This window comes from Pollachius pollachius (genome assembly GCF_949987615.1).
Source record: "Pollachius pollachius genome assembly, chromosome: 14".
NCBI lineage: Eukaryota > Metazoa > Chordata > Actinopteri > Gadiformes > Gadidae > Pollachius > Pollachius pollachius.
In genome coordinates this window covers 15,439,525-15,464,490 of record NC_136947.1, presented here as the reverse complement: position 1 = coordinate 15,464,490, position 24,966 = coordinate 15,439,525, and the positions used below count along the sequence as shown (strand labels likewise).

General features: G+C 48.2%; 1 protein-coding gene across 1 annotated transcript; it reads left to right on the top strand.

The window, feature by feature from the left end:
* Positions 1 to 387: 387 nt before the first annotated feature.
* npc1 (Niemann-Pick disease, type C1) lies at positions 388 to 19,979 on the top strand. Its single transcript, XM_079750770.1, has 25 exons — positions 388 to 528; positions 1,858 to 1,986; positions 2,571 to 2,677; positions 2,897 to 3,081; positions 3,503 to 3,670; positions 4,248 to 4,497; positions 4,664 to 4,746; positions 5,321 to 5,694; positions 8,071 to 8,297; positions 8,882 to 8,982; positions 9,379 to 9,481; positions 9,634 to 9,823; positions 11,294 to 11,476; positions 12,004 to 12,118; positions 12,300 to 12,427; positions 12,935 to 13,069; positions 13,222 to 13,311; positions 13,731 to 13,921; positions 14,339 to 14,454; positions 14,757 to 14,886; positions 15,379 to 15,558; positions 16,524 to 16,755; positions 17,542 to 17,655; positions 18,133 to 18,295; positions 18,639 to 19,979. Exons 1-25 carry the CDS (start codon positions 451 to 453, stop codon positions 18,719 to 18,721), a joined length of 3,855 nt encoding a protein of 1,284 aa, XP_079606896.1. The 5' UTR covers positions 388 to 450; the 3' UTR covers positions 18,722 to 19,979.
* The last annotated feature ends 4,987 nt before the right edge of the window (positions 19,980 to 24,966 follow it).

Genomic DNA, 24,966 nt, shown 5'->3' with positions numbered 1-24,966 from the left:
GTGGTGTCGCTGTTAATTTAAGTATTTGACATAAAATAAGAAAGGCAAGGCCTATCTAATCTGGTTTGACAAAATAAATACTGAGGTACCTTTTTGGAATACATGCTTTGGAACAAAGTCCTTGTATATATAACCAAACCAACCATACAACTTAATGTAATACCTTGATTGATGGACGAATGAAGTAAAAGTGAGTGCGTGAAGAAGCGCAAAAAATAACCATATACCAAATATATACCAAAACCATTCAGAAAGCTGCCAGTAGAGGGCGGTCTTGACCAAAGATGCGCGATACCGTGGTGCGAAACAACCCCGTCTCGAGAGGGGGCAGCACCCTCCCGCCCAACGTGACCTCCACAACAACACGTCGCGAAGAAGGCACTCACAACAAATCGCAAAACTTTACCCGGTCGGAGTGCCAGTTCGCCTCGACCGTTTTGACACGCAGGGATGGGGATCCTAACAGAGAGGAGCAGTGGATTTCTTCTTTTAACACTCATATTTTTAACCGAGACACATTATCAATGGGTGAGTTTGGTCACGTATGTGTTTCGCAATTGTTTTAACGTGACTCAGCTGGCTGACTGTTGCTGCTTTGGTCACGCGAGCTCGCGTCATCCGCGCTGTTTATTCTGGAGGGCTAGCTCCAGATTAAGGTCAATATGCTTACAGATCCAATTATAAACCATTGCCAGGTCCTTATGTAGTGATTCTTCGACGTATGGCATGCATTCTTAGGAAAGCCCTTCCCTTATTTACATGTATTGGGCTCGATAGAATAGGTGGGGAGAAGGGTAACTTGGCCATTGACCTGCGGCACAGATTATTATTTTGGGACTTGATGTCCCCAGACAGTCCTCACATGTTCATACAATAAACTAATGAGGAAACAGTAACTTCCTGAGCCTATGATTATCAGGATTCGGTGGTATTAAGCCTGTTTACAATTTGAAGTATGAAACTGAAAAATGACAGATGACCAGTGTGTTATTTCTGTATTAGTTTTAATTGAGGAGACTCATGTCTAAACATTCCAGCAGTTCGCAGTCTATTTGAAGCACTTATCTTTTAATGTATTAATGTCAAATACTATCCGACAAGGCTTACCATCACTCAAGGGATCAGTTATTTTATAACAACATCAACGCTATGCAGCAAACTGCATTACTGCCCCGGATGGCTGTAGATAAAGAGTTGAAGAGTAAATAGTGGCTCTTGATGATTATCTGCTACGGATGTTAAGCAGAGGATGGTAGGTGGTAACGTGCTCTGTGTTTCACAGACTGAGGGCGGTAAATGGTCGATAACATGTTTAGTTTTTTGTCTAAGAATAAGTTGCATGGGACAGATTCTTGAATCAACGTTGAATAGTTTTGTAGTATGGTTTTAGTAGTAGAACATTATATTGACTCAATAGAATTAAACCCTCACATCATTTCAAATAAAAAGTGGATGTTGCCATAGAACTATGAGAATATATTTTCCCCTCTGTGACTCATAAAATAACTTGTTTATTGTGGTAATCCTCGTATTTAAGAAACCTACATGAACGATTTAAATGAAGAGGCATTCATATAGAAGCAAGACTACAAAAAGGTCACACAAGATAAAATGGAGAAGTGTGCGCCGCGGTTGGTTAGCTTGCGGTTTGTGGTTGTAACCTGTGCTATCGCCCTCTCTAGGCTAGAACTCGGTCTAATCCCTTCAATGTAAAGACTCTTTGCAGCCAGAATGAATGAGTGCAGGCCGGGGCCTGATGAACGAGCGGGGGGAGTGGGCTGTGTTTGCACCACCCTGGACTTTGCCCTGGAGCGCCGGGGACGAGAGCGACCCTGAGTGTTGTTGTGTTGCCCCCAGGTGGAGGCCCAGCACTGTGTGTGGTACGGCGAGTGTGGGGAGTCCCCCATCATCCCGGGGAAGAAGTTCAACTGCAACTACACCGGACCCCCCAAGCCGCTGCCCTCTGAGGGGGCCGAGCTCCTCGATGTACGTGTCCCGAGAGGCCTCTGTGGAGATCACACGCACACGCACACGCACACACACACACACACACACACAAACACATTCATTCACAGAGATACATGTTTACATAGATGCATGGATATATGGATACATAGATACATACATACTCACTCACTCACTCACTCACAGAGACTCATACATACATACATACACACTCACTCACTCCCAGAGACTCATACATACATACTCACTCACTCACTCACTCACTCACTCACTCACTCACTCACTCACTCACTCCCAGAGACTCATACATACATACTCACTCACTCACTCACTCACTCACTCACTCACTCACTCACTCACTCACTCACAGAGACACATACATGCAAGCATACACACACACTTGACCAAATATGTATTTTCAAACATTATTTTCGATAACCTATCCTTTTAAATCATTTTTGTATTTATTTTGTATACATTTATTTATATTTTTCACAAGGAATCTTTTTATGACTAATGCTATTAATAAGCAATTGATATATCGAGTGATGCTAAAACAACAACAACAACCACAACGACGTCCTCACTGTGTCCTCTTGTCTCAGGAGCTGTGTCCGGGCCTCAACTATGGAGACCGGGACCTGTGCTGTGACGTCAACCAGCTGCGCACCCTCAAAGGCAGCCTGCAGTTGCCCCTGCAGTTCCTGTCTCGGTATGCGCTGTGGTCACAGAGCTGCCTTTGAGGATTGCATGACCCGCATGCCCACACACCGGGCACGCATGCACACGCGGGCACATATGCACACACAATTGATTCTTATTCACTGTGCAGATTAAAAGATTTTGTCATTAGCAATTTTTCGAAACTATTTCTTTCTGGGTTGCTTTTATACTTCAATGTGTATGACCGTGTATGTCCCCCCCCCCCCAGGTGCCCCGCTTGTTTCATCAACCTCATGAACCTGTTCTGCGAGCTGACGTGCAGCCCTCGGCAGAGCCTGTTCATGAATGCCACGGAGCTGAAGCCGTATTCGGATGTGGAAGACGTGAGCCTCCTGGGCAACGTGACCAACGTGGTGACGTTGCAGTACTACATCGAGAACAAGTTCGCCAACGGTGGGTTTTCCCAACAGAAAACACAAGTCAATATCATGAATGGGGACTTCCTAGCCAGATCGTCTCAAGGAAAAATCACATCTACAGCGTTTCCCCGGTAACCATGACAACGAAACAGTCACATACTCGTGAGTCAGACGCAGTCGCATGCGTCTAAGGAAATGCGCTGACTCAATGGCATCGCTTTCCTCGCCCGCACGGGGAGCCTCTAGTTGTGCTGCTGACTAACAGTATCTCCTTTTAGACTTGGTCACTCGTATGGAAGGCAATTAGGCCAAATGACGTCTTAGAAATCTCCTGCTTACAAATTCCAAATTCCGTCGTGTTAACGACGGGACATTTCTCAGAAGTTATTTGTGCTAATGGCCTCCCATGAGCGGAGTCCATCCGAGTGACCTTTCTGTTTGGGCTCCTTCTGCAGCCATGTACAACGCCTGCAAGGACGTCCAGGCCCCGTCCAGCAACCTCAAGGCGCTGTCGCTGCTGTGCGGCAAGGACGCCAGCTTGTGCAACGCCACAAACTGGATACAGTACATGTTCAACACCAACAACGGCCAGAGCCCGTTCGACATCACCCCCGTCTTCTCAGGTAAAACGCCTCCCTCGCACGCACGCGCTTCAGTTTTCCTCAGTTGTAGCCTGCAATCCTGTACAATAGTTCTACAATACTGTAGTACTGCAATCCCCCTCAATAGAATATCTAATGAATCAATTCATTTTCTAGGCACTCTTGGTACCAATCATTGTTGTTGTCACTGATTTACATAGAACAGAGCTCCTAGGATTTTGGACTATCGAAGGATCTTGTTTTGCGATTTAAAAAGGTATTCATGATATGGGTTCTCACTAAAGGCTGTTGACGCCAGCTGTTCCCCTTTTTGAGGTCACAACATTGGGATTATCTTTGTGGTTGTTGAAGGCTGGTGTTCGGTGGTTATTTTATTCATCAACATATTCACAATTCGATGTGCATAAGCCTTGCTCCTAGAGGACTGCTCAATCCGTACTACATGACCACAGCAACAGCGTCGAAAGTCACGCCATGGAGAACAACCAAACGGCTCACGGGTTGCATCACGGGTTGAAAAGTCCAGCACAAGTCGACACAACCCCAGAAATCCAACGTGACGCGTTCGCGCCACGCTTTTTTCCTCCCCCCCCCCCAGACGGGCCGACGGCGGGCTACACCCCCATGGACAACCAGACGTGGGCCTGCACGGACCCCCTGGAGGACGGCTCGGGGGCCTGCTCCTGCCAGGACTGCACCCAGGCCTGCGGCCCGCCGCCGGTGCCCCCGGCGCCGCCCGCCCGCTGGACCATCCTGGGCTTTGACGCCATGGTGGTCATCATGTGGATCTCCTACGTGGCCTTCCTGCTGGTGTTCGTGGGGGGCGTGCTGAGCGCCTGGTGCTACAGGTAAGGGAACGGAGACCGGTGAAACTGGAGGACGCTTGTCGTATTCGCGGTACTTCCCTTTACTGATCACGGCGGCGCCGGCATTTGCATGTCCTTTGAAGAGAGCGATGAGGTGCTTTGCATTTAATCGCGAGTTCTTGATGGTTTCGTCGTGCGTGTTCTGCAGGAGGAGGAGGGTCATGTCGGAGTACGGGCCCATATTGGACAGCAACAACCCGATGTCTCTCAACGGAGAGAGCTCTGACGGAGGTACAGCAATGGCCCCCAGCATAACAAACACACTCGCTGTTCCCTATCGCTATGCTTCCCAGATGTCATGACATGTTCCCCCAAAGCTGTTACAAAGGGATGGGATTGGAAGATAGTATGGGTAATATCTCTAAGTGAATGTTTGTCTATCTATCTATATATATATATATATATATATATATATATATATATATATTAATTATGACTTTATTATAACTTAGTTCAGATGAGTTTATAGAGTGAAACCAAAACCAAGCTGTCATCCTACCCGATGATTTGCTTGGAGATTTTTTAAAAGGTCTGTATGTAATGTCTCTCCGTCTCTCTCTCTCTCTCTTTCTCTCTGCCTTTCTCTCTGCCTCTGTGTCTCTCTGCCTCTCTCTCTCTGCCTTTCTCTCTGCCTCTTTGTCTCTCTCTTTGCCTCTGTCTCTCTCTCTCTGCCTCTTTGTCTCTCTGCCTCTCTCTCTGCCTCTCTCTCTCTCTCTCTCTGCCTCTCTCTCTCTCTTTCTCTCTCTCTCTCTCTCTCTCTCTCTCTCTCTCTCTCTCTCTCTCTGCCTCTCTCTCTCCCCGCCAGCCGACGCCACGTGCTGCGAGCGGCTGGGCGAGCGCTTCGAGGGCACCATGCGCCGCCTCTTCACGGCCTGGGGCTCCTTCTGCGTGCGGCAGCCCGCCCTGGTGGTGCTCACCACGGTGGCGCTGGTGGCGGCGGCGTCCGCGGGCCTGGTGTACATGCGCGTCACCACGGACCCCGTGGACCTGTGGGCGGCAGACAGCAGCCGCGCGCGCCAGGAGAAGGACTACTTCGACCGGAGCTTCGGGCCCTTCTTCCGCACGGAGCAGATGATCATCACCACCACGCCCAGCATCAACGGCACCAACTACTCGCCCTACTTTGGGGGCCCCGACGTTCACTTCGGCCCCGTCCTGCGCAAGGACATCCTGCATCAGGTGTGTGTTTGGGTGTGACTAGTGTGTGTGAGTGCGTGTGTATGTGTGTGCCGGGTGCTTTTCTCTTAACATGCAAGGGTTGAGCTTGTGCACAGAAACCCAGTCTCGTTTGGTGTCAGCACGGACGTGTCCATTGGCTGTCACTTAACAACCCCAGTCTCGTTTGGCGATACGACCATTGGTGTGCGTGTGCTTGAGTCACTGGGAGAGGCGGATCAGTGCATTTAGTGTCGAATTTATGTGTGAGAGCGCCTTTACACACGCAATAAAGAACAACTATTGGTAAAGGGCACACTGTGTCATTGTTGATCAACAATCTGCATGACTGACTGCTCCAGAGTCACGTAGTTGTTGGGAACATGTTGACAGAGAGAGCTTATTTCAACTTGATCTGCTGGAGAGGATTTTTGGCCGGCCCCAAACAAAGACCGGTTTCTGCAGCTCTCAACTACAGACAGACGGGGAGTGAGTTCTCTTGCTGTGCTCTTTGCCGGCTCTCCGTCCTTCTGCTATCCTCTTTTTTTATTAGCTAGTCGTTGTTAGTCGTTGTAGTCGTCGTTGTTAATGAGCGTTATAGTGAGCGATAATAAGCTTAACCCTCTCTCGGACGCGGCTAAGACAGAGCTCCGCACGGCCACATAGACCGGGGCTTATCGCACCCTCTCCCCGTCAGTGTCCCATTGCATGAAGTTTACATTTACATTTAGGGCATTTAGCAGACGCTTTTATCCAAAGCGACTTACAATAAGTGCATTTGTTACAATAAGTACATTTGTCATAAGAAGTGAAACAATATATCGCTGTCGGTACAGTAAAGATGTTCATAGAACCAAGTGCAAGTATTACAATCGCTAGGCTAACCCATTCCCCGTGTAAAGCAAAGATAGCAGCTACTGTAGATGCTACACAATTAAGTACCTTGAATAAGTGCAATGTACAAGTCCCAGGACGTACAACATTCAATAGTGGCTGTGCATTGGTTTCTATGCACAGTCGAGGTGAACTCTGAACAGGTGAGTTTTGAGTCTTTTGCGTAAGCTGGTGAGCGACTCTGCGATCCTGACATCGGTAGGGAGCTCGTTCCACCACTGAGGTCCCAAAACAGAGAAAAGTTGTGACTTCGCTGACCGACCTTTGCTTGCTTTTAGCGATGGCGGTACCAGAGGTCCAGCTGAGGTAGTTGAGCGGAGGGATCGAGCTGGGGTGTGTGGCTTTACTAATGCTTGGTGGTAGGCAGGGGCAGTTCTATCGACTGCCTTGTATGCCAGTACCATCATCTTGAATCTGATGTGAGCTATTACAGAGAGCCAGTGGAGGTCTCGGAAGAGGGGGGTTACATGTGAGAACTTTGGTAGGTTGAACACGAGGCGTGCTGCCGCTTTCTGGATGCGCTGCAAGGGTTTAATCGCAGAGGCAGGGAGTTCAGCCAGGAGCGAGTTGCAGTAGTCGAGGCGGGAGATGACCAGTGATTGGGCTAGAAGCTGAGCTGCTTCCCTTGTGAAGAAGGGCCGGATCCTGCGGATATTGTGCAAATCTGCAGGATCGAGCCACCGCAGTGATGTTTGCGGTGCAGCATAACTGATTGTCCAACACTACACCAAGGTTTTTGGCAGTTGGAGAAGGAGATACAGTGATGTTCTCAACAGTGACCAGTAAGTCCATGTGTGGGCAATCTTTCCCTGGTTTTAGGAGGAGCTCAGTCTTGTTGAGGTTAAGCCTCAGGTGATGGGCAGTTGTCCAGGTGCTGACTTCTGCCAGACATTCAGATATGCGTGTTGCAATCAGGGCTTTGTCAGATGAGGGAAAGGAGAGAAATAGCTGAGTGTCGTCAGCATAGCAGTGATAGGAAAAGCCGTGGGATGTAATTACAGAGCACAGAGATCTGGTGTAGAGGGAGAACAGAAGAGGCCCCAGTACAGAGCCTTGAGGGACACCTGTATCAAGCGTGCAAGGTTTGGTGCAAGGAGCCATTCCATGTTACCTGATAAGTGCGATTCATCAGGTAGGATGTGAACCAGGAAAGGGCAGATTCAGTTATGCCAAGTTCGGCGAGAGTGGCGAGGAGGATCTGGTGGTTCACAGTGTCAACCACCAGATCCTCCACATTGAGTGTGCCACATTGAGTGTGAACTCAATTGTTCACACTCAATGTGGCAAAAGGTAAAAAAAATTGAAAACGTCATTTTACACGTTTCCTCTAAATAACAGTCTTATTTTAGTAACGGTGAAAAAATGCTATAGATAACTATATTGAAAATCACATGTCGGCACCAAAAAAAAAGAGAACTGCATTGATTTTTTTACTTTCGGTATTTGATTGTTTATTTCATTTTCTTCGTCCTCTTCCCCCCCCCCCCCCCCCCCGGACGGTGGCAGGTGCTGGACCTGCAGCTGCAGGTGGAGGCGCTGGTGGCCACGTACGAGGGCCAGAGCGTGACGCTGAAGGACATCTGCCTGAGCCCGCTGGCGCCGTACAACGAGAACTGCACCGTGCTCAGCGTCCTCAACTACTTCCAGAACAGCCACGACCAGCTGGACCACGAAGTGGGAGACGCCTTCTTTGTCTGGGACGACTACCACAGCCACTTCCTGTACTGCGTCAGGTGGGTGTCTGCTCTCTGGGCTGTGTAATGTATATTTAATAGGTAGTGTACGTATTTATTATTGGTTCCTAGTTCTTATTCATAGGTTGGCGGGGTTCAGTTAAGAGTTGGATTGATGGATGGCTTTTGGTTTGAATAACCTACAGTGAGTAGGTACTGCTAGTCTTTGTCAACGTGCATTTGTGCATTTCCTGCTGGATTTGCATTTCCTGAGGCTTCTCATGCCTGGTGTAAGGTGTCCATCTAAGTATAGGGAATCTCGCTTCCTCATTTTTCGTCCAGATTTAGTTCTCTATTCTGGTTTTGGCAGATCGCTAGATAATCAAAATGTACTTGGTTAGCTGCTCTGAAACTTCAATACATTGATGCTTGGAAAAAGATAAGTACTTTATTCCTTAGAGGGAAAAATATTTATGTGTACTTTATTCCTTAGCTGAAAAGGATAAAAATATACTTTCCGTTATGAAGCAGAATGGTCAGAATGGGAGCTCCTGCCCCAGCCTCACCACAACTCCTCTGTACCAGCCATTCAGATTAGGACCTGGGGTGTTTTTATATCTCTCTCTCATCTCTCCTCTGGCCAGCGCCCCAGCCTCACTCAACGACACCACCCACCTCCACGACCCCTGCATGGGCACCTTCGGGGGACCCGTCTTCCCCTGGCTGGCCCTTGGAGGATACGACGGTAAGCACAAAACCCACGGGACAGAATCCCTCTACTCATGTGGGCCCGAGCTGTGCCTAGCCGACCCTCACCGAAACATTGGTCAGAGGCCTGAAAAGTCCTGGGGTTATAGGGCTTGGTCATCTATTTGGCCGACGCCTTTCACCTTTTCATATTTTTGGGGGGAGAATTGTGACTTGGCAAGGAGGATTGTGGGGAATTATTTGGTCTCTCTGCTAAGTCGGGGTGATTCATACTCTGGCCTGCACACACCCTGTGTTTGGTTTGCAGTTTGTCAGGCTAGCCAGAGCCATACATCATTGGTTGGATTTGCAGTAAACGTGTGATATATATGCCGTGTTACCAGCCAGACTTTAGCTTTTTTTCTCAGCTCTGCCGCGTTCTTTCCTGCTGCAGGGACCAACTACAACAACGCCACTGCTCTGGTCATCACATTCCCTGTCAACAACTACTTGAACGACACGACCAGAGTGGGCAAAGCCAAAGCCTGGGAAGAAGAGTAAGTGTGTGTGTGCGTGCGTGCGTGCGTGAGATATCCCTCTATCCTAACGCAATTAGATATTTTATAGATTTGGTACGCATTCCTCTGAAATGTGTCTTTATGTAACTCGAAAAGAAACTTCATTATTCCTTTTTTTTCTGTCCCTCCAGATTCATCCGCTTCATGAAGAGCTACAGCAACTCCAACCTGACGGTGTCCTTCAGCTCGGAGCGCAGCATCGAGGATGAGATCAACCGCGAGAGCGAGAACGACGTGTCCACCATCGTGATCAGCTACATCATCATGTTCGTCTACATCTCCCTGGCCCTGGGACACATCCAGAGCTTAAAGCGCCTCCTGGTGAGAGACCAGTGCCCCCTCCACCTAGCCTGGCTATTGCCAGACTGAGCTCAACGCGTAGATTGAACGTTGGTCCGGGGAGGCCGGTTTCATTTCCTTCAGCACAAGAGGCGTGATCAACGGCCCTGGTTCAACTGAGTCTGTACGCGTTGGCTGCTTGCCCTCGCTTCCCTGTCGTCATTGTGTTAAACCAGCCAATAGCACACCAAGGGGGGAAAAGCCAGCTTGGTGATTGGCTTCCGCAAAAGCGTATCGGAAGCAGAAAGAAGTGTATCGCTCTTCTCCAGACCCTTCTGTAGCGCGAATTCAAGTCGCCTGCAGAATGGGCTGGATGTGCCCAGGCTACCCTCCAGCACCACCGATCCACCCTCCTCCACCACCACCCTCCTCCTCCTCCAACACCACCCACCCTCCTCCTCCACCACCACCACCCACCCTCCTCCACCACCACCCTCCTCCTCCACCACCACCACCCACACTCCTCCTCCACCACCACCCACCCTCCTCCACCCACCCTCCTCCACCACCACCCTCCTCCTCCACCACCACCACCCACACTCCTCCACCACCACCCTCCTCCTCCACCACCACCACCCACCCTCCACCACCACCACCCTCCTCCTCCACCACCACCCTCCCTCCTCCTCCTCCTCCAACACCACCACCCCACCCTCCTCCAACACCACCCAGAGAGCACGCATCAGTCGACGGATGGTTCCCACCCGCCCACCCACGGCGGTGACTCTCCGGGGTGTGAGGCGTAACCTCCCCTATCACGAGGCCCAATGAGACCTCCGACAATAGCGTCGGCTCACCGTAGCTCAGCGTAGCTCACTGTAGCTCACCGTAGCGCACCGTAGCGCACCGTAGCTCACCGTAGCTCACCGTAGCTCAGCGTAGCTCACGTAGCTCAACGTAGCTCAACGTAGCTCACCGTAGATCACCGTAGCTCACCGTAGATCACCGTAGCTCACCGTAGCTCAACGTAGCTCACCGTAGATCACCGTAGCTCACCGTAGCTCATCGTAGCTCAACGTAGCTCACCGTAGCTCACCGTAGCTCACCGTAGATCACCGTAGCTCACCGTAGCTCAACGTAGCTCACCGTAGATCACCGTAGCTCACCGTAGCGCACCGTAGCGCACCGTAGCTCACCGTAGCTCACCGTAGCTCACCGTAGCTCAGCGTAGCTCACGTAGCTCAACGTAGCTCAACGTAGCTCACCGTAGATCACCGTAGCTCACCGTAGATCACCGTAGCTCACCGTAGATCACCGTAGCTCACCGTAGCTCAACGTAGCTCACCGTAGCTCATCGTAGCTCAACGTAGCTCACCGTAGCTCAGTGTAGCGCACCGTAGCTCACCGTGGCTCACGTAGCGCGACGCCGCCTTGGCATTGTCAGCGATCAGCATACCTCACGCCCCGGTCCTAACGGCTTCCCCCCCCCCCCCCGGACCCCGCCCTCTCCAGGTGGACTCGAAGGTGTCTCTGGGCATCGCGGGCATCCTGATCGTGCTGAGCTCGGTGGCTTGCTCCCTGGGCATCTTCAGCTACGCCGGCGTGCCGCTCACGCTCATCGTCATCGAGGTCATCCCCTTCCTGGTGCTGGCCGTGGGCGTGGACAACATCTTCATCATCGTGCAGACGCTGCAGGTGCCCGAGCACACACGCCTGACACACATACACACGCGCCTGGCGCACGCGCGCCTGACAGATACACATGCGCACGCACAAACGCACGCACACACGCACACATGCGCGCCTGACACACGTACACACGCCCACGCGCGCCTGACACACACACACACGCGCGCCTGACACACGCGCACGCACAAACACACACATGCACGCACGCACACATGCGCGCCTGACACATACACATGCGCCTGATACACGCACAAACGCACGGACGCACATACACACACCTGACCCACATACACACACACACGCATCTTCACCTAGACCAATACACACATCTTCTTTTATGCATCCCTATTCTTACGTCGCAGGTGTTGCTTGCACACACGGCAGACTTTCACATCTTTTACCTATGCATTCCCTTCTTAATACAGCACAGTAGTTATATTCAGAGGCACTTTCGTTTCCATGTAAACACTCATCTGGTGGACCACAACGCCTCCGTTGGAACTCAATTGCTGACCCCCCCTTCCCCCCCCCAGAGGGACGAGCGCATGCCCCAGGAGGAGCTTCACCAGCAGATTGGGCGTATCCTTGGCGACGTGGCTCCCAGCATGTTCCTCTCGTCCGTCTCCGAGACCGTGGCCTTCTTCCTGGGTGAGAACATCTGAATCAACCCCCCCCTCCCCCACCCTATGTAGCTCGCACTGTACGTCGTTGACCTATCCAGTGGAAGCAAAGTTGCATGAGCCGAGGGAAAGTTCATGTGGCCTTGATGCAAGAGACTTCTCTGATTCCCTTTTTTGTGTGTGTGTGTGTGTGTGTGTGTGTCCTCCAGGCGCGCTGTCCAACATGCCCGCCGTCAGGACCTTCTCGCTGTTCGCCGGCCTGGCCGTCTTCATCGACTTCCTGCTGCAGATCAGCTGCTTCGTCAGCCTGCTGGGCCTGGATGCCAAGAGGCAGGAGGTGGGTGTCAGACCGTCTGGGGGACGATTAGGATTCACTGATCACCAATCAGGAGCATCACACCACGTTCTTAACCTATTATTAATGAACCTTTTCGGTGAATCTAGGCCGAGGTGCATATCCTATATCTATAGGTTTCTTTTTTTGCCGATAAACTGGTCTGATGACCGTCTCTACCAATTGACCCCACTGCCGATATCCACTGGGCATCTTCTGATGACCTTAACCTTTCAAACTAAAGAGGTGTCTGTCACCAGAAGATGCCTGTTAGAATGAATAAGTAATATTAAGGAAAGCAAACAATAATTCAATACTTGGGTCATTTCTGGTGTACGTCTAATTTGTGGGGCCCTCTATTTGAATGAGTCCTCTAAACAATTGAATCAGGTCAGAGTAGCATAGAGCCACACAGACACGGCCACTCTCACAAATGCACCTCTGTGCCCGGCGCTAGACTGGGCTTTCTGTGCTGCGATACAACGTTTTCCTGTCCTGTCGATCCTCCAGAACAACCGGCTGGACATCCTCTGCTGCGTGAAGCTGGCCGACGACCAGGAGGGGAAGACGGACGGCTTACTCTTCCGCTTCTTCAAGAAGATCTACGCCCCCTTCATCCTGGAGGAGTGGGTGCGGCCCATCGTGGTCAGTACCCCTGCTGCTTGCTCTACCCGTGGCCGCGGTGCAGACGTCGTTATTGATCAGCATGAAATACCAAGATGCGGTGCTCAGCACCAGAAGGACAGCGATGGTTTGGGTTCTTTTCTCTGTTAACCTGCACTCTCTTGCCTCTCCAGGTGGCTGTGTTTGTGGGCATGCTCTCCTTCAGCATTGCCGTGGTGGATAAGGTGGACGTGGGACTGGACCAGAAACTCTCCATGCCTGATGTAAGTCCCTCTACCCCCCCCCCCTGCTGGGACCTGCCAGACAAAGCTAGGTCACTGGTTGATCTTTGGGGGTCGGGAACATATTTAAGTCACGCAATAGCTTTTGACGAGGCTCGACTTGCATGAAGAAATGCTATGTAGTGGTTTGACCGTACAGTCAATGTCCTCCCACTGGGATTCTGCAGCATGCTCTGACTCCTACATCGCCTATCCAGCTCGTTCACCCAGAGGCGGTGCGGCTCCTCATCACATACAAACCCCTCACAGTGGACTCTACAGTCGCTGCTAACGTCACTGATATCTAACTGCTTTGCGTTCTTTTGATTCACCTCTCCACCCGATCCACTTCACCCATGACTGTACGTGTTAAACCGAAACCCTCAATAGTAAAAACCCTTGCGGCGTCTGCCTGTGTCCAGAACTCCTACGTGCTGCAGTACTTCAAGAACCTGAGCACGTACCTGCACACGGGCCCCCCGGTGTACTTTGTGGTGGAGGAGGGCCTGAACTACAGCAGCCCCGAGGGGCAGAACGCCGTGTGTGGCGGGGTGGGCTGCAGGAACGACTCCCTGGTCCAGCAGGTCTACATAGCGTCGCTCATCAGCCAGTAGTAAGGGCCGCTCCGGATCTGACCTCATGCACGATGCACACATGCACACAGTTAGTTAGTGACTCATTTTAATAATAATGGCATTGACGACGAGTTTGAGTTTAATATCGATAGCATAGCTTTTCTGATAGTCATCAGACAAGCACTTGGCTCACAGGCTAAACAACGACAAAATGGAAAATCAAAACATTTATGCTAAAATATCATAAAAGTCGATTTGTTGTTTTTTGTACGACATGGCGGTAAAATAATCTGTTGAATTGATGATGGTTTAAGAAGGACTATACTGTAGATTTGACAGAGTTCCTGCGAGGTTCTACAGATTCTGCGACTGTTCTACAGTGTCGAACATAGTCGCACGGCATGTTGTCACAGTGAAGCCGTCTCCTAACCCTCCCCTCTTGACGCGGTTCCCAGCACCACCATCGCCTACACGCCATCGTCGTGGCTGGACGACTACTTTGACTGGATCAAGCCACGCTCCAGCTGTTGCCGCTACTACAACACCACGGGGGCCTTCTGCAACGCCTCCGGTACACCTGCCCCTGGGGCCCCACTGCTCTTTGAGTCGTGGTGCCTCGGTTCCTGTTTTTAACTAGCTACCGAGTCTCCGCTCGAGCCTCAGCCTTCACTCGATGTGTATTTGTAACCCTAATCAAAATACCTTTTAGATCTTTTTTCATTCACTACTCTGTCCTCTTAGAAAAATGATGGAATCTAACATGGGGAAATTGGATGAATTTTGTGTTCTTAATTCAAGTGTCATCAGTGAGTCGACTCATGAATGAGCAGCCATTGCGTCCGTAATTGGAGTGACCCCCGGTTTTGTCCTCAGTGGTGGATCCTTCGTGTTTGCACTGCCGGGACATGACCCCCGCTGGGAAGCAGAGACCCACTGGGGAGGACTTCATGCACTTCTTGCCCATGTTCCTGTCAGACAACCCCAACATCAAGTGTGGGAAAGGGTACTTCCTGCTTTCTTTCTTTTTTGCTTTTGAGTTTGTTAAAAGACAGCGCAGCGGTCGTTGAAGGATGCGTGAAAGGGTTAGGCATGCGTCTTCATTCCACTTTCACTTCTGCATCACATGATGTTGCCTGTTCAGGGACTCTTTGATTTATTTATTTTTAACTCCATCTCGGCTGTCACATTTTTCCTATTAATAAAATGACTATGCAACTATATTTGTGTATCAAGGAGTGATGAAGGAAGGTGGTTTTGTCAGCCTATTCTAATAAGAAAAGAACATAATTATGTTATTTTTTATAATAATATGAAATAACATAAATCATAGACATTTAAGGCAATAAAACTGGCGTTAAAAAGGCTGCCCTGGCCGGCCCGCACTATCTGTTCACCTGCTAATTATTGTAACTGTACATTAGTAAGAGATCTGTTGTGTTAGCCTACACAAGGGGTTGCGTGCCTAACCGTGTCCTGTCGTCTCCCCCCCCCCCAGCGGTCACGCCGCCTACAGCAGCGCGGTGGTCCTGGGGGACACGGGCGTGGGCGCCAGCTACTTCATGACCTACCACACCATCCTGAAGGACTCGCCCGACTACGTCGACGCCCTGAAGATGGCCCGCGTGCTGGCAGACAACATCACGCTGTCCGTCGGCCACAAGGTCTTCCCCTACAGGTGAGCTTCATCTCCATTTAATACAACAACATCTGATAATGGTCAGCTGAGAAAATATAGAACCTGCACGATGTGTTTACAGTTTATTTAGGGGATTTAGTAGATGCTTTTGTCCAAAGCGACTTACAGCTAGTACATTTGTCAAAAGAAAGAGAAACAAAAGTCGGTACATAAGGATGTTCATCGGAAAAAGTGCCATGCACCAATAATTGCTAGGTAAACCAAATCCCTGTATCCAACAAATATGATAGCTTGGATAAGATGCTACACAATGCTAAAGACTATTGCCAAGTGCCAGGACATACAATAAGGGTTTCCCAGTAGCAGCCACTAGTGGTTTTGGTGGTAGCTACAGATTTATGGAGAATGGTTCCCTTAATGGAAACTTAAACTCATGGAAACTTTTTAGTTTAGATATTTTATAATGGAGTAAATAGCTGCGATAGAAAAGTGTCGTGCAGGCTTAAATATAATTACCAAGCTGTATTGTGACATCTTTATCTTTCTTCTAAACTGTAATCCAATCAAAACCTAGTTGCTATGGGATGGTCTTAGCTTCCCTCCAGAATGATATGCGAGTGTGTGTGCACTTCATAAAGGGTTGTTTTTCTCCCATATTGGTCCTTCTTCTCAGACTGAGAGAGGGAACTTCCTTCAGATGTCCTATTTCTAGACACTTACATTACATTTAGACTCCTACTCATTATTGTCTTTATTTGCAGATATCCTGATCAACATATAAAGTTAACCATTTAGCTAATTTCGTTACTGTTTCTTCCTTTTCTTTAACATTATTGAAGGTTATCCTGTCAACATCTGCTCCTGGTTTTCACATAGGGTTAGGGTTTGAAATGTACGCACGCATCGTAACAAATGGTTTGTCTGTCTTCCTCTGTCTCCCTCCATCTGTCTTTCTCCGTCTGTCTGTCCGTCCGTCCGTCCGCCTCTCTCGTCCCCCTGCGCAGCATCTTCTACGTGTTCTACGAGCAGTACCTCACCATCGCCTACGACACAGCACTCAACCTGGGCGTGTCTCTGGGGGCCATCTTCGTGGTGTCCACGGTGCTGCTGGGCTTCGAGGTGTGGGCCGCGGCCCTGGTGAGCCTCACCATCGCCATGATCCTGGTCAACATGTTCGGCGTCATGTGGCTGTGGGGCATCAGCCTCAACGCAGTGTCCCTGGTCAACCTGGTCATGGTGAGGCTGCAGCACGCACGCACGCAGGCACGCACGCACGCACACATCATCATGAAACGGCTGCCACCACAAGTGGGGGAGAATAAGGGCAAGGGTCATGGTTGCAGTGCAGGGAGCTGTTGAGCTGTTATGAAGTAATGGAGGGTTAGTTCCCTAGATGGGGGGGCAGAGGGGTGGCTAAAGGGTTCACGGATGAAGGGAAGGGGAGAAAATTGTGTTTTAAAATGCAGAGCATCTCCTTTATCAGTTTGAGTGTTGATTTGTCCAACTATTGAGCTGGAGGACCGACACACCCACCCAGCTGGCCTCCTCCTTCCTCTCAGTCCTGCTGTCTACATGCATTACTCTAGAGGTGTGGCTGAGGATGATGGTAGTCATTGGTGATGCTGAATTATTATACTAAATAAACGCCAACATATTGGTGTCGGTCCATCTATACATTTTGAGAATGGCCAAAGAGGTTACAGGAAGTGGTGGTTACAGGAGGTGGTGGTTTCTTGAACAGAGGTTAAAGTCTGTGAAGGCGGCCTCGTGATAGAGAGAGGGAACAGCCACTTCCTTCAGTTTGCTGAGCCAACCCAGGACGCTGGAACCCTCTCAGTCTCTCACGTCAGCCATGGCTGAGAGTTCACTGGGCTCAGGGCCTCAGGCATTTTTGAGCAAGATGCCTCCGCCCTACAACCACACCTTAAAGACATGCAGCTGAACTCCCTGCAAGTCAATTTGATAATAAAAAGTGGGCTGAATTGTAAAAGCTAAATGAACGAATGCTGTCTTCTTCCTCAGAGCTGTGGCATCTCGGTGGAGTTCTGCAGCCACATCGTGCGCGCCTTCTCCGTCAGCATGAAGGACAGCCGGGTGGAGAGGGCCGAGGAGGCCCTCGCCCACATGGGCAGCTCGGTGAGTAGAGCTCCCCCCCAGGCCCCACACCCGGAACCAGGCCTGCTGGTTTGACACTCAGCAGGAAAAGCAGGTTGTAGCGCTGCACTGTGGCAGCGTGTGTTACTGTACTCGTGTGTTATGAAACATGCAAGACAATAATACAATATATAACACATTTGACTGTTTTAGAAGATAGAAAATATAAAATAAATAAATAATAAAATAATAATAATAATAAAAAAATAAAGTGTTTAAAGGGGGGATATCATAACTTTTACATTTTGGATATGAAAAAGCATGAACATGTTTCCATGAAGCTCTTACCATCATAAAACATGCTTGTCAAAAAAATCAAATAAGCTGATCACACCTTCTGGCCTTTCTAGCACTAAGCACATTGTATTGCCCTTTTGCACAAATTGTACTTCATGAATGAAGTTAGAGTTGATTAAGTGTTCTGCTCTTTCTGTGTATCTCTCCGTGATGTGGTGGCAGGTGTTCAGCGGGATCACGCTGACTAAGTTCGGAGGCATCCTCATCCTGGGGCTGTCCAAGTCTCAGATCTTCAAGATCTTCTACTTCCGCATGTACCTGTCCATGGTGCTGCTGGGGGCCACGCACGGACTCATCTTCCTGCCCGTGCTGCTCAGCTACATAGGTCAGCGGTCACACGCACACCCCACACACTGGTGATTAGGGGAAACAGACGCACGACGTTGAGGGTCAATCTGGACGCTCCAAGGTTGTTCCAATATTATTCCGCTTTTATTGAATAAACAGTGAAAATGAACGATGAAGGCTCATACAAATCTGAGACGCGCGTGTGCGTGTGTGTGTCCACAAACCGAAAAGTGAATGGGAAAATATCTTAAATTCTTTATGGAAATTGAACAGTGAAATCCCTTCAGATCAAAAGTGCACTTTACTGTCACACTCACTCAGAGCACTGTGTTGTCAACGCGCTCATCATGTCCTGCGACCTCCCCTCTCCCCACCTCCAGGTCCGTCCGTGAACAAGGCCAAAGTGTTTGCGGCTAAACAGCGCTACGCCAACACCGAGAGGGAGCCCCTCCTCAACTACTAGCTCGGCCCGCCGGCAGCGGCCCCACTAACCACGGCCCCCGAGCCGCCATAGAGACTGGGTGAGGGCGCCGAGCGGCTTCCTGGGGGACAAACTGACACACACTCGGCCTCACCGCCGCTATGCACGGATGCTAACTCAGGAACGCGGAAGAGTGGAAGAAAGCAGTGGTCGTTTTTTTTAACCGCTAACCTCAGTTTTAACTTGAATCGATTTTTATTTGGAAGGTTTCTTTTCCTCTCCTGTCTGTTTTATTATTATAATGCGACCGGGCGCACGGCAACAAAGCAGGGAAAAAGACTATTGGATGAACTGGACATGGGACCCCCACCCCCAATCGACACTTCTGATCATTCGGCCCAGCAGACACTTCAGAAGACTTAAAAGGGCACCCATGTTTGTTTGTTTTTACCACACTGGGACCTGTTTAAGTAAAGGCGACTCAAAGGGTTTGCTCATGAGACGTTTTGTAAAACCGTTTGACATGAAGATCGTTTTTCAACTCGACCACTCTGTTCACACTTTAGTTAATTTAGCTATGAATGATGGCATGTTTATAATATTGGTACAGAACATGAAATGTGGTCGACATATGTAAATGATTTTAGAATTACTGATCAATTTGTAAACTTGTATTGGAGAATAAGGACCGTTTTAAGCCTTCCCCCATCTCTTAACATGCATTATTGTGATTTATTATTTTTTAACTGTCTTTTATCACACCTGTGATTGTCTTGGACCACAGTTGTAGTCCACACCAACGCATTAGCGATACTTGCATTCTTACTATAATCACTGCTCTTTCGGTTTTTCATATTTTTTACCCTAGGTCTTAATAATGTTATGTATGTCATTGTGGAGCCCCTTACACTTAGGGTTAGCTAATGATGGTAAAGGAGTCTGCCCTGTCTGACAGTGACGGTGACGGTGTCCCCTTGTTCCCTGTGTTACACAATGTCCATCATGGACTTCTTCTGTTATTGCGGTGGTGGTTTCAATTTATTATATATATTTTTATAAAGAATGCAATGTTTACATGCTAGCAACCTTAAAAGCATACAATGATTGAGATTTGCTTGTTAACAATAATGCGCGTAGTCACTCGATGATACCAAGTCTGGTTTGGGAGTTTTAACCATTTTAACTTGAAATAAATGTGTTCTAAAAGTGTACCATTGAAACCGGGTGTTACACATGTGATTCCGATTTTTATTTGTAACATCTTATCCTAAGTGTGAACCCAATTTAAAAAAACCTTTTAAAAACACTGCTTGTTTCTGCTGAGTGAAGCACTTTACATAACCTAAAACAAATTTATGGCGTTAATTGTATGGTGAGGGTGTTAATTTATTTGCTTTAGAAGCTACATAATTAAACTAGAAATTAGACTGTACTGTCCAGGGGTTTACACTTAGGTTTCAAAAGCACTTGAAACGTAAGTGTACAGCCAAGAACAGGTCATGTTCAACTTGCCCGAATGTGATGTTCACTTGCCCAAATTATAATCAGAATCTCTTTTTGCCAGGCACCCGGCCTGGTTTTGGGGGGCTCAGAAAACTCATCCTAGCTCAGACTGAAGCTGAATGTTAGCTTCCACACATGTTGTGTTTACAAACTTCTCTTTTTTTTTGTTTACTTATTTATCGAACGGTCACATCGTGCCATGAAGTGATTTCAGTCCACCGTTGCAACCTATTAAAGCTATCGCCAAGTTATATGTAGACCTGCATGATTTTATGCAAATGTACATAGCTAAATGTCAGAGGTTGTAGCAAAGATGTCTTTTTTAACTTTCACGTTTCTTGTAGCTCTAACTGAATAATCACAATCGCGTTTCTAGTAGTGTTGTCAGTCACGATACTGGATTTTCGAACTTCGATACTAAACCTGGAAAAATATCGATATTCTATACCATTTTCGATATCAGGGGAAAAGTTTTTTTCAGGAAAGAACGTACCCAAAGTAAATAGAGTATATCTTCACAACTGCAAGGGCGATAATGTCATCTTTGCGCCAAAAGAAAGATTGTTGTGCAAGTGAAATATTCAATGGGGATAATACTTGGTTAAAGTGAATAAAGCCATGGAACACGGCATAAGTGGAAGATAACATATCCACCTGAAATAATTATCAGTTGGGAGCGCTGTCTTACTATGAGACACAAATAAAGGTAGATATCTTACAATTTTGACACTTGACACCTCTATTTAAAGTTCAGGGCAAATATAATCGAATGCACCAAGACAAACACTCGCAAATACACAGATGGCCACTAGATTGCGCTGAAGAACATGTTTCTGATTGAAGGCAATTTACCTTTTTCCTAAGAAACCTTCTCTTAGTCATTGATTGTAAAAACCATGTTTAGTTGCAAAATTTGGCCCAGACACTGGATTATCTGTTTATGGACGTTTCTTCTTAAATTGTTATTTGCGAGTTTTAGTCACAAAAGGATATGGTTTGGACTGTTGGAATAAGTGGAGGCTCAGCCTTAATATAATATATAGTTTGTGAGGGTCCAATTTCGTGAAAAAGATCGCTATTGCTGTGCATGTGCACAGTTATGAAACCCAAAACCGTGTTCTTGCATATGACTTTCCGTGGTAATTTGCCTCAATCCGAAGTACTTCCAAACCGCACTACTCCATTTTCCTTCTCTACCTGAACCGGTCGCGGAGGCGCTGCACTTGAGATGCTAGCTGTGTTGGCTAACCTTTAGCTAACACCTTCGAATCACTGCCAGAGACCGCACTGCGAGTGAGTGACAGGAGGCGGGGCTATATTCGCGCTGAAGCGATGCGTGTCCGTTAACTCGCTGTCCGAGAGAAGAGAACACAGCGCGCTGATCAATGGCAAATACTTCTATTTTGTGTGATTTTGCGGAACAAAAGGTTGTTCTGCAGTTTCTAAAAACACTTAAATAAATAGCCTTTATATTAACATCCACCCAAAATCCACTTGCCCATTCGGTCAACCAGAAATTAATCTCAATTTGCCCAAATATTACTTTTAGTTTCCCCGGGCAAGCGGGCAACCGTTAATGTCGAGGCCTGCTGTCAAAACTTAACGAATTATGGACAGAAAAATCAAAAACTGTTTATGAAATAATTTTGAGTTCTCTGTGAAACATATTGAAAAATTTAACTACTCTAGGGTTTAGCCATAAAGAATTAGTCTTGGGGCCCGATGCAAAAAATTGCTCCAAAGGGTTGTAATGGTCCTTTCAGACCGGTGGGTGGCACCAGATCCCGTTTATAGGACTTCAACTCGCTTTTCATGAGCATAACGGCCCATGCGTAGAACCTATAGGAAATTAAATTTATTTTATTCGTATCTTCAGACGCAAAGCTTTGTGTTCCCTCCAAATATTGTGCTCTAACTCCTCACCTTGGTTCATTTACCAGTCCAAATGTTAGGTCTCGTCAGTTTGCAATTTGTTCAATATTTCCCCACAGTGTGTGCCCTCGGCTCCACCATCTGCTCATCCTGTCACACACAAAGTTCAGCTCATCAATGATTCAGTCGCGATCCTCTACCTTATGTGAGAACCGGAGCTTCAGGCGGCGGGCTGTTTTTTTTCGACAAAGAAAGTAGGGCTATTTATAGGCAGTGATCAAATGAATGAAGTCCTCCTGTGATCTTACGAAAGGGCTGCCAAATCGTCAAGCACTCACATAATCTGATCTGCAAAAGCCAGAATTGACAGTGTGTGTTTTATAAAATATTATCCATCATTATTTGTCTGTTAATACTTTTCTTTCTGTATGTTTTACAATTCGGAAAGACTAGTGTGACATTCTGAGTGACATTGATGTTTAACTATTATTCTCCATTTCCACATTTCAAAATCATATTCATATTACTTTTCTGAAACATTAGCTTTAAACTACAAACACATGGTAATATGATGACCTAGTCATGGTCATCATAGATGATACAGACCTGCAACTAAATTTTTAGGTCTAACTTTATCGTGACCCCAACACAGAATCATAATTAAAAGTTTCAGGAACCTTGACACTGGGGGCCCCGATGGCCGGTCCTGGGACTGGGGGCCCCGATGGCCCGTCATGCCCCGTTGCCCATCCACAGTCCACTTGGGGTGGTTTTCTTAGACCCAGGGTCCTTGGGGGCCCGTCCTGGGACCACACCCAGTTCAAGGTCCTCAAGGGGCTTCTCTTTGGAACCCCAGACCCCAGGGGCATTGATGGCCCCTGGGGTCTGCACCTGGGGCTGTGGGGCCTGTCTTGGGACCACTTCCCATCTGAAGTCCTACTGGGATTGTTTTTGCGGCACCTGGGCCCTGGGGCTCGGCCCAGGGATGACGGAGCCCGTCCTCGCAGTGCAGTGCTGTAGACAGAACCCTAACCCCAACACGCAGCGTTGAAACCCAACCCTCAAATGGACTGTAATTGTGGGGAAAAAAAGGATAAGGGGGTTTCCTTGGGATTTTATTTTGTGTCTTCAAAAAATTCTTCCAAACTTTCACTATTTCTTACTTAAAGTGGTCCAACACTGGATTTAAAGTTGTGCTCAGCTGAACAGGCAGGAGAGATGGGAGAAACCAAAGAAATGGAAATAATAAAATGTATCAAAAAAAACGAAATTATGTTCACCCTTTTCTTGGTTCAAGTGTGCCAAAGCTCTAGGTTACAAGTTTGAGAGAGATCGGATAAATCTGACAGGAGATGTGAGAGAAACTTGACAGAAATAGTGAAAAAATATATATATATCCAACATGTATTAGTTCAGGTGGGCCAAAGATTGGGTTGCACGTTTGGAAGAGTTACGATAACCCTGACAAAAGCGATGGAAATCAATAGATAAAGGGGATCTCACTGTTCCATATAACTGAGAGATTGGATCAATCTGACAGAAATGGTACAAACTGGTCAAGTAAGAAGCATGTTGGCGCACTACCCAAACTGTCCACAGTCAGGGTTATAGATGTATGACTGTATACTCTGTTTGCTTGACTGAGGACCATTTCCCCAAAGGCTGTACCGGCAAACACAGCTAAACTGCTTTAGCTGTTGAATCGTTTTTCCATTCAACAGGATCCTTCAATGAATAAGCTAACAGGGCATTTAATGTCAGGTCCTGCGTCACTGGCTTTCTGTTACATCGGGGTCGGTTGTCTTCCAAAATCGCCTCTTAGCATGGAACAAAGGGATTGGATAACCATCTCAAAACATGGCGCCCGGATCCGATTTTTGGAGTTCACCTGCTGGGTCAACTCCTCACTAGCAACACTGGTGTTACATGTAACACTCACCGGATCGAGGTTTCCATGGAAACGCACGTACACACACATTCACTTTCACACAGACACACAGACACACACACACACACACACACACACACACACACACACACACACAGTGTGAGCTAATGGCTGAACTCTAAAGTGCCTATCAGATTCCTTCCCTCTGTATTCCTGCTGATATTAAACTACGAGCCCGGTCCACTCCCTTTTATTATGTCTCATTAGTGCAGTGTTCGTTGGCGCTAAACGCACTGGTGGTGAACCTTCGGCCCTACAAGCCACCTTATACAACTGAGTTTGTTTACACACCCCCATGGAAGGAGAGACTGGAGACAGCGGGAGAGGGCTGGGTTAGACCACGTGACCAGCCCTTAGTCACTGTATCATGCGGGCAAGGGAATGTGTGTGTGTGTGTGTGTGTGTGTGTAGGAGGCAAACTGCCATCTCAGCTGAATGCTGTTTTAAATGCATGATAGGACGGTAGGCCACGAATACTTTCACAATGAGGGCTCCAATTGATTGGCGTGCCGCTATCAATAAGCCCCTTTATGAAGGGTTGAGGGGGGGGAATTAGGTGGTCAATGGAAGGGGGGCTCAGCATCCACGTATGCCTGTAGAAACCGCGCGCTAATACCGGCCCGGTTTGTTTTGATGGCAGCACGAGACTGGCGTGACTGTGGGCCTTGTTTACATTGGCTACTTGTCAGGCAGAGGTCCCTCACTCTCTCTCTCTCTCTCTCCCTCCATCTCTCACAGAGAGAAACAACCCATATCGGATTGCATCAGAGCCACATGCACCGAGTTCATTTACATCATGGCCAGGCCTGGAGGGCTCCAGCTGATGGAGGGGAAAGGGCCTCACAGAGTGCGCACCGCGCCGACCGCTGCAGCCGCCAGGGAGGTTAGGTCACTTGGTTGGTGGCAGGGGCAGATAATAGCGGCGCTTGTGTATTCATGCAGACACTGAGCAGATATTTCATAA

Bases quoted from the DNA above. Each gene is read 5' to 3' on its own strand.
- npc1 (XM_079750770.1), top strand. From the start codon at position 451: ATGGGGATCCTAACAGAGAGGAGCAGTGGATTTCTTCTTTTAACACTC. The intron at 8,298-8,881 runs GTGGGTGTCTGC...TCCTCTGGCCAG, and splicing joins CACTTCCTGTACTGCGTCAG to CGCCCCAGCCTCACTCAACG. The intron at 12,119-12,299 runs GTGAGAACATCT...TGTGTCCTCCAG, and splicing joins GACCGTGGCCTTCTTCCTGG to GCGCGCTGTCCAACATGCCC.